The sequence below is a fragment of the Oncorhynchus gorbuscha genome, linkage group LG24 (assembly GCF_021184085.1).
Source record: "Oncorhynchus gorbuscha isolate QuinsamMale2020 ecotype Even-year linkage group LG24, OgorEven_v1.0, whole genome shotgun sequence".
Classification (NCBI taxonomy): Eukaryota; Metazoa; Chordata; class Actinopteri; order Salmoniformes; family Salmonidae; genus Oncorhynchus; species Oncorhynchus gorbuscha.
The window spans coordinates 38,171,415-38,181,151 of NC_060196.1; the positions used below are offsets into that span (position 1 = coordinate 38,171,415).

The window sequence follows — 9,737 nt, forward strand, 5'->3', positions numbered from 1 at the left end:
ACTCCCAATCACGGCCGGTTGTGATACATCCTGGAATCGAACCAGGTCTGTAGTGCCGCCTCTAGCATTGAGATGCAGTGCCTTAGACTCCTGTGCCACTCGGGAGCCCAAATAGCACAGACAACGTGATTAAAAACGCTATTTCATCCAATAAATCGTATAGCTACCCTTCAGTCAGTCTACTATGGCCAATACACAGATGAAGGCAAAGGCAGTCCTCGATAGTTCAAGGCCAAGAACGTGCATCTGGTTAGTTGGAGCGATACATTGAAGACTTATGTAATCATCACACTTTATTTAAGGGCTGTAAAGCCTTTAAATGCAGGTCAAGGACACACGTTTGACATTTCATCCCCAAAATACACATATTTTCGATGAATAAAATGGAAACAATAAATGTATATATTCCACTAAATACATTCAACGTTCATTATTCATTACCAAAGTAATGTTATGGAGACGCTCGTCTAGTCTGTGCTGATGTCTAGAAATCCCCAAAACTACAACTACCAAGAGTTCGGAGAGAGGAGTAAACAGCCAATAGAATTGCAGAATTGGCAATGACGACACATTTGGGGCTTTTTATGCGCGAACTGGCCATGCTCGAGCAGAAAATTCGCGGCTAAAGTCTGGCTGCTGAGGAGTTGGTGTCTCTGTTTGTGAAGGTGGGTGGCGCGTTACTCTGTTGCGTAGTTATCCCTACAAAATATGATTTAAAGATTGGAATGTTCTAGCTAATCTTGCCTGATATGTCTTTTTTTTAAACGAGTTGGTCGAGTGGTGATAAAATGGGTTACCTCTCAGCTTCAATATTGGCTAAACGCCACGGTTGTCATCGTTTTTTGTTGTTGTACGTTAACAATCAACCTAGCTAATTTCATGTCTTTCAAAATGGTTTGACTGCTCTAGTGAAAATGGAATGTAATTGTAACAGTGGATGGATGGCTGGTTAGCTGCTGTAGTGCCGTGGTACTGTAACGTTAGTCATCTTTTGATTGTTCCTTCAGACAGCGACAAGTTGTTTGTCTTGACATTACTTATTGGGTAGGGATGCACACTTGATAGTGCGTGGCGCAAATTACTTTATATTGATTACACGACGTAACAAGTCATTCTGCATTTACTATAATATGCACAGTTCATTGAAATTTTAAACGAGCTAATTTGGCTTACTTTGAGCCATTCATTGATGCATTTCGATGTAAGCATTTTATTTGCATGGTATTTGAAAAACAAACGCTGTTTGCCATCCATATTTTAAGTTTTCCGTCGCCACTAACAATTTTAAGGTTATTGACGTTTCAATGATTGTTCGCTGAACGTTCAGGTTAAAAATCAGTTTACCAGTCGTTCAAACACGTTGAACTTGATAAGAGGGGCATCGTGCAAGTCGCAAAGCGAGCTGAGCTGTTGGAGCACGCGCCCCTCTTTGTTTGCAGCTGTTAACGTTCATTGCAACCAAACAAAAGCGGCTTTCTTGTGCAGTTACCTAATATTTTGGAGCCAAAACAAGTTTTGTGACCCTGAAACGTTATCTAGTCTCTGTATTTAGACTTTGTGTCATATTTTGATTGCCGCAGGTCCCCCCCCCTTAACCCAAATTCATTATATTGGATTTTTTAAAAGTGCATAATGAGCTAGCTACATGGCTACATACGTTCTTACGTAAGTTGATATTTATCATTGCCTCTTGACAAACCTCTGCATCTTTGTCTGACTTTGGCAGCACTACGTTACCAGTCAAATTCCAGTACATGCTCATGTATTTAGCGAATGACGGTGATTATGATTATTTTTGCTTTTGAATGGTTCAAGTATTATAACTATGAGTATTCGAACTTTTGCCGTCCCCCCCCTTGTGGTTTTTAGCTAGTGAACTACACGCACAAACAGGTGCACCGTTTTTGCAGCTTGTGTTCTGCTGACTGCGTCTATATTCAGAGATTAGTTTTGTTGGCTTCCGTTGTATATTATAGCTGCCAAATATATTTTGTAGCTCCCCAATGACATTTTCAACCCCCTGAAATGTTGGTAAGCTTTAGCCTTTTGTTCTGAGACACAGCTTGTTTATTCATCATGTATCTCTGCAACTGAGGCTGTAGCCTGGCATTGAAAGGGCCTCGTCCATCTACAGTATGTTATTCTTGATTTCGTTAAATCTAGAGCGTGAAGTCTAACTATTTGGTCTTTAAAAAAACATATGTAAAATATTGTGCTTCAGTTGGGAAAATAAATGTCTGGATGACAACATAATGTTTGATTCCTTGTTTCGTTTCCTTGCCACGATACCAATGAATATTGCTACTGGTATCGTCCTGGTAATACTACTGTTTCAATGTGCCATATAGTTAGCTGTGAATGAATGCCACACAGGTTTTTTTAAAATAGGGCGGTGGTTGGTTGCAGTGTTGAACATGACCGAAGGATGTCCCCACTGAGTGGGTCATGTTTGGTTTTTCGCAGCTCTGTTTAGTTAGTGTTCCACCTGAACACAGCGCGGTCTCACACTAGAGGGTGCTAGTGCTCTGTTGATTCAGGCACCTTGTAAAGATGGAGATTTCATCCAGTCTGTAGGGAGTGGGTGTAGCTGGTTCTTCATGTTCAAGGACCTACTAATGCATTTTGAAAGGTTTATTACGTGTGCTTGTTGGTGTCTAGGCCAGGTTACTGTAAAAGCACTCTGACAACTGATTTCAAAAGGGCTTTATTAAATAAATGTAATACTAATTTATACATTTTCTTCCTTACAGGTACATTGACTCTGTCCACTGCTGAAATGGCGTCTTCCTGTGGAGGCAAGTTGTGATTGTTTTAAAAGCTGAAAATAATCGCTCCACTCTATCTTAAAGTGACCAGGTGGAAGCCAGGCTAATGAGCTTCCACCAAATGGTTTTCACCAGTCATGTCTTCCCATCAGTCCAGATGAGAATAATATTTATTTATTTATTTTTACAGGGAGCCTTAATTAAATGTCTAGCGGCCCAATTCTGTCTCTACTAGAGATCAACCAATTATGATTTTTTCAACTATTATTGGAGGACCAAAAAATCAGATGCTGATTAATTGGCCAATTTTTAAAATTTAGTTGTAATACTGACCATTACAACAATACTGAATGAACACTTATTTTAACTTAATATAATACATCAATAAAATCAATTTAGCCTCAAATAAATAATGAAAAGTGTTCAATTTAGTTTAAATCATGCAAAAACAAAGTTTTGGTCGTCCAATATGTGCTAACGTTTCAGTTCCTTGCTCAGAACATTAGAACGCTGGTGGTTCCTTTTAACATGAGTATTCAATATTCCCAGGTAAGAACTTTTAGGTAGTTTATTATAGGACTATTTCCCTCTACCATTTGTATTTCATTAACCTTTTGACTATTGGCTTTTCTTATAGGCACTTTAGTTTTGCCAGTGTAACAGTATAGCTTCCGTCCCTCTCGCTCCTCCCTGGGCTCGAACCAGGAACACAACGACAACAGCCACCATTGAAGCAGCGTTACCCAACTACTGGAAGGCTCAGGGCGAGTGACGTTTGAAACGCTATTAGCGCGCGCTAACTAGCCATTTCACTTCGGTTACAGTCATATACAGCGCAATGCTCTGACGCACAACGAAGAGCTGCTGGCAAATGTGCTGTTTGAATGAATATTTACGCACCAGCTTCTGTCTACCACCGCTCAGTCAGATGCTTGTATGCTCAGTCAGATTATATGCAACGCAGGACACGCTAGATAATATCTAGTCATATCATCAACCATGTGTAGTTAACTAGTGATTATGATTTGTGTTTTGTAATATAAGTTTAACTAGCAACTTACCTTGGCTTACTGTATTTGCGTAACATGCTCCTTGTGGAGTGCAATGAGAGAGGCAGGTTGTTATTGCGTTGGACTAACTAAGATTGGATCCCTGAGCTGACAAGATGAAAATCTGTCGTTCTGCCCCTGAACGAGGCAGTTAACCCACCGATCCTAGGCCATCATTGAAAATAAGAATGTGTTCTTAACTGACTTGCCTAGTTAAATAAAGGTGTGTAAAAATATATATAAAAAAATCGGCAAAATCGATGGCCAAAAATACCAATTTCCGATTGTTATGTAAACTTATAATCGGCCATTCCGATTCACCGGGGGGGTGTGTACAGACCTCTAGTCTGTACCCCCCCCCCTTCTCTGAATGGTTCGTATCCCTGTTCTGAGTCCTCTTCCCTTGTTTGGAAGGCTTAGTATTTCTGTTTGCACACAGACAAGTTCCCCATTACCATAGAAACCGCCATGTTGGTGTACTTGTTTCATTAACTGAAATGCATAATTTGTCCCATCCAGATATTCTGGTTAAGGAGATTGACAAACGTGCGTCTGGCCAGGCGTTCGAGGTGATCCTAGGAGCTCCAGCTCCAGACGCCAAGGGAGAGTTCCCCCTTTCTCCCCCCAAGAAGAAGGACCTGTCCCTGGAGGAGATCCAGAGGAAACTAGAGGCTGCAGAGGAGAGGAGGAAGGTAGGTTGTGCTCCAGTTAGATGCTACACTGAACTCTATGCCTATGGAGATGCTCTTGAGCCAAAAGGGGTCCCTAAAGGGAAATATATTGTCCAGAAATGACCTTTTTTGACAAAGGGTCATCTACCCTCACCCATGAATAGTAGTGTATATTGTTAGGTAAAAAACAAAAGGTTATCACAGAACTTGGGTGAAACATTTATGATTGACTTAGTTTTTCCATCTACCTGCCACTGGCAGGTGGACTAAAGTTAATTTCCCGCCCTGCTTAGATGCTGATACAATATTTATTGCCACTCTTACGATTTGATACTAATTTTAATGAGATTTGATCTAAACATTTCTGCACAGGGACAAGACTGAGCTTTGATAATGGGTTTTGATCAGCCAGTGAAGTAAAAGTGCAACAAATGCCTCCCTATTTTAAAGGGAGGACACTATGAATAAAAAAATACTGGTGTTTTGGTACAGCCAGCTAGTGCAAAAATATTGCATTGTCTAACGATATGCTTTATCGTCAAATTATGAGTAGTGTTACTTTAATTGCTTTATCAATTTTATCCTTTTTGGACCCCCAAACATGCAGGATCACAAATATGACTACAATATCCTGACGTAACTAGATTTTTTAAATTTTCTTCCCACTATCACAAGTATTAATTCAAATATTTTGCCTTGTTGCCCTGACAAGCCTCTATGATAGGGATCAACTAGATTCAGTGTTTATTTTGTTTTGATAGGCTGGAAAATGATAGAAGCTCAAATGGCTGTGATTGACTGAAACCTAATCCTTTCATTCATTGCTTACATTTGTGTATCTCTGTGTGGGGAATACTTAGGTACAGATTTGCCAAATGTTTAAACTCCTTGGCGCTGGTGGTCTTATGTCCTGCCCTCCAGAACTTGGTGTGGGCAAATCACCTGTGGTTGCAGCCAGTTGGGGAACTCTGCTCTATTATTAAAATGTTTTGTCGTTGGATGTCTGAATCACACTCCTCTCTTGTGTCATCCTCCAGTCCCATGAAGCGGAGGTTCTGAAACACCTTGCTGAGAAGCGGGAGCATGAGAAGGAGGTGCAAAGGAAAGCCATGGAGGAGAACAACAACTTCAGCAAGATAGCTGAGGAGAAGCTTAACCAGAAGATGGAGGCTAACAAAGAAAACAAGGAGGCCCTTCAGGCAGCCATGAGTGAGAAGTTCAAGGAGAAGGTATGTTGGACTAACTTTTTTTTTTAACCTGCAGATCTGTCTTGCTGTGATCATCTGACTTGGCTACCAGTCATTTTCAATGAATGACAAGACTGTGGGGTTGTTCAATATTGCAGGTGACTGCTGACTCCCATCACCTTGCATCATAAATAATGACTATTTGTAGATCAGTCACAATTTATCCATGGTGCATCATGGTGTTGACGCTCTGGAACATGATCAGTGACTTAATGGCCTGCGCCTAGATAGCGACCACAGTAACATTTCCAAAGTTTGTACAAATTTCAACACGGTTGACACCCATTCAGCAGGAGGGTGTGGTTCATGCTAGTGAGCTTTTGACCTTGGCTAAAAACAACTGCTGTTATTCATGCTGTTTGTAGGACATTAGGGATTTCGTTATTAGAACAATATTTTTGCGCTAGTTAAACTCATTGCTGCCATAGGTTATCAAATGTATTTATAAAGCACTTTTTACATTGGCAGATGTAATTGTTATAGGTCGACCGATTATGTTTAACACCGATTTATTAGAGGACCAAAAAAGCCGATTACTCTGTCTATTTGTAATAATGACAATACTAAATTAACACGTATTTTAACTTAATATAATGCATCAATAAAATCAATTTAGCCTCAAATAAATAATGAAACCTGTTTAAATAATGCAAAAACAAAGTGTTGGAGAAAGTAAAAGTGCCATATGTGCTATGTAAGAAAGCTAATGTTTCAGTTCCTTGCTCAGAACATATGAAAGCTGGTGTTTCCTTTCAACATGAGTCTTCAATATTCACAGGTAATAAGTTTTAGGTAGTTATTATAGGACCATTTCCCTTCCCTGTTCTTCTTATAGGCACTTTAGTATTGCCAGTGTAACAGTATAGCTTCCGTCCCTCTCCTCACTCCTACCTGGGCTCGAACCAGGAACACAACGACAATAGCCACCCTTGACGCAGCGTTACCCATGCAGTGCAAGTGGAACAACTACTCCAAGTCTCAGAGCGAGTGAGGTTTGAAAGTCTAGCGCTCGCTAACTAGCTAGCCATTTCACTTCGGTTACACCAGCCTCATCTCGGGAGTTGATAGGCTTGAAGTCATAAACAGCGCAGTGCTTGACGCACAACGAACTGCTGGCAAAACGCATGAATGTGCTGTTTGAATGATTGTTTACGCTTCTGCCTACCACCGCTCAGTCAGATACTTAGATGCTTGTATGCTCAGTCAGATTATATGCAATGCAGGACACTGTAGATAATATCTAGTAATATCATCAACCATGTGTAGTTAACTAGTGATTATGATTTTGTTATTTACAAGTTTAATGCTAGCTAGCAACTTACCTTGGCTTACTGCGTTCGCGTAACAGGCAGTCTCCTTGTGAAGTGCAATGAGAGAGAGGCAGGTCGTTATTGCATTGGACTAGTTAACTGTAAGGGTGCAAAATACCGATATCCTATTGTTATGAAAATTTGATTAATCGGTCGACCTCTAGTCATAGTGATTATTCAGAAACCCAGCCTGAAACCCCAAACTGCAAGCACATCAGATGCAGTAGCATGTTCGTTAGGAAAAACTCCCTACGAAGAAACCTAGAGGAATCAGGCCCTGAGGGGTGGCCAGTCCTCCCTCTTCTGCCTGTGCCTTGTGGAGATTGTAAGAGTACATGGCCATTAAGGCCTGATTGTACCATCTGGTAGTGGCTGTCTAGACTGCATCAAATTGTTATAAAAAGCTAACAAGCTAAAGTAACAAGGGTAATTAAGGCCATTTTGCTGTGCTCCCCGTCCAATGTCTACAACTCCAGTAGTTGAATACCAACATCCATTTGGCTATTCGAATAACCATTCCTAAAGGAGATCACCACCCCAGTGGGTGTATCCAACAACTTGATCACGTATCTCTGCAAATTAGTTCAGCTGGTTTGGATCAAATAACTTTTTTTTGCCACATGCGCCGACTACAACAAGTGTAGACTTTACAGTGAAATGCTTACTTACAAGCCCTTAACCAACTGCAGTTCAAGAAGAATAACTAGGCTAATATATATATATGGCCACTGGTACCTAGTCAGTGTGCAGGGATAGACTAGTTTGAGGTAATTTGTATATGAATTGGGGAGACTTGCAGGAAGAAGTTGAGTGTTTTATGATTGTTTTTAATTAACTTCACAATGTTCAACACTCACTGGTCAAGCTTGTGACAAATTGGCAAAGGAATGTATTGTCTGTTAAGAATTTCACTTTTGAAAGATGTCACTTCTCTTTCTTCCCAGGACAAGAAACTGGAAGAGGTGCGTGCTAAGAAGGAAACCAAAGAGGGCGGTGCCGAGACATCAGAAAACTGAACAGTTCAGTCTATGGGGGAATTGTATACTATAGGGTTTTTTACGTATCCAAAGATTGATTTATATTTAGTTGATGGCCAGTATTTTTGTTCACTGCCACCCACTTTATGAAGGAAATTAAGTTCTCCCCGTTTGTGAATTTAGCTTCTCTGCTATAAGTGTACTTGCTACAGTTTTACATGTGGATATTGGTCTCCTTCTTGCTTCTATTCCGCAGCTGTTTAAATGTTACTAGCCTTCAAATCCTCAATTCCTTTCAAATGGCACTGGAGGATAGGATCCAAGGTAATATACTTATACCACCAATGAAGCTTTGAGAGATTAATGAAAAGCAGAAGCAAGGATTTGACCTCTAGTAACTATTTCATACACAGCCCATTTCTTTGGATATGTAGCTTTTGTCATTGCAGCTTCTGACCTAATGAAAAATAACAGTGTATGTAGTTGTCCTTTAAGGAAGCATGTGCTGTGCATAGGCCCTCGACATGATCTCTCTATTCCATAGTGCCGCTTTGGAACAGTGTCCCCGTGTATCTCACACCTGACTGTTCATAGCACGTATTGATCATTGTTTGTTAACATATTGATTGGTTTCACCTTTTTCACAGCATCAGGTGTCGTATTGCAGCTTTTGCTGTTCAGAGATCTGCTTGTCTTGTTCTTTAAAGAGCTAGGGCTGATATGGCATCCTGATCCTATTACACTACCCAAAAGTAGTGCACTATATGGAATAGGGTGCCATTTCAGACACCCTAAATCTAATCTTTGTGCCACTGCAGATTTTATGCATTTGTAAAGTGGAGTTTTGTCTCAAAGCACATGACTTAGTGCTGTTGTAGGGCAATGAAGTAACTTTGCCAGACTTTTGAATCATCTAGGATGTTACTGGAAGTGGGTCTACATATGGAATGCAAAAGAGGAACACACTTTGGATTCTTAATAGATGTTACTAGTTGACTTAACTGTTGTACTAAAATAAAATTGTTAAACGCCATTCATTCATGCTTTATTGATTCCTTTGATGCTTCAGTTTTCTGCAATTCTTTGACTATCCTCTTAACACCTAGCTAGAACAGGTTAAATATGTGGATGAGTTAGCCTGAACCAAACTGATGCTCAGTTTTGTTCTGGATTCTATTCTAAGATTTAGCAGCCAGTATTTTCCCATCTCCCAAAGGTTGTGAGTATGTTGGGCTTAGTCTTGCACATTGTAAATGAACATAATGTTACACTGGGACTAAACCAATGAGCCTAGCATTATGCTTCACTTGGAAAGCTTGTGATGTCTTCCCAATGGGTTAGGGTTTTCAACTCCTGGCACCATCTAGTGGTGTTTGGGACAGTATTCAAACTACTGTTTTTAGTCTGGTTCAGACTGAAGGGTGGGGGGGGGAAGGTTTTGATTTAAAACATTTGCTGTGAATGGGATAAAATTGAAATGCATATTGCCCTGGCTTCATTTGACTGTCTTTGTTCCCTTATCTGTCCCCTTCAGTCATTTTTCCACCTGCTAGGATGGCGGACATAAGCATGCATCAAGTCACACAAGTTGTCTGGAGGCTGTCATGGTGAGAGGGCAGACTAAAAACAGTGAGCTGCAAAATACAGTTAATGATTTGGCATGGATCCTCAAGTTCTACAGCTGTACTATCGATGGCATCCTGGTTGCATCACTGCCT

The 9,737-nt window shown here is 40.4% G+C and overlaps 1 protein-coding gene across 1 annotated transcript; it reads left to right on the top strand.

Annotated features, from left to right (window-relative positions):
- The first annotated feature begins 567 nt into the window (after window positions 1-567).
- Window positions 568-9,052, top strand: LOC124012884 (stathmin-like). The gene is made up of 5 exons (XM_046326904.1): window positions 568-665; window positions 2,751-2,795; window positions 4,334-4,506; window positions 5,523-5,714; window positions 7,987-9,052. Exons 2-5 carry the CDS (start codon window positions 2,777-2,779, stop codon window positions 8,056-8,058), a joined length of 456 nt encoding a protein of 151 aa, XP_046182860.1. The 5' UTR covers window positions 568-665; window positions 2,751-2,776; the 3' UTR covers window positions 8,059-9,052.
- Window positions 9,053-9,737: the final 685 nt, after the last annotated feature.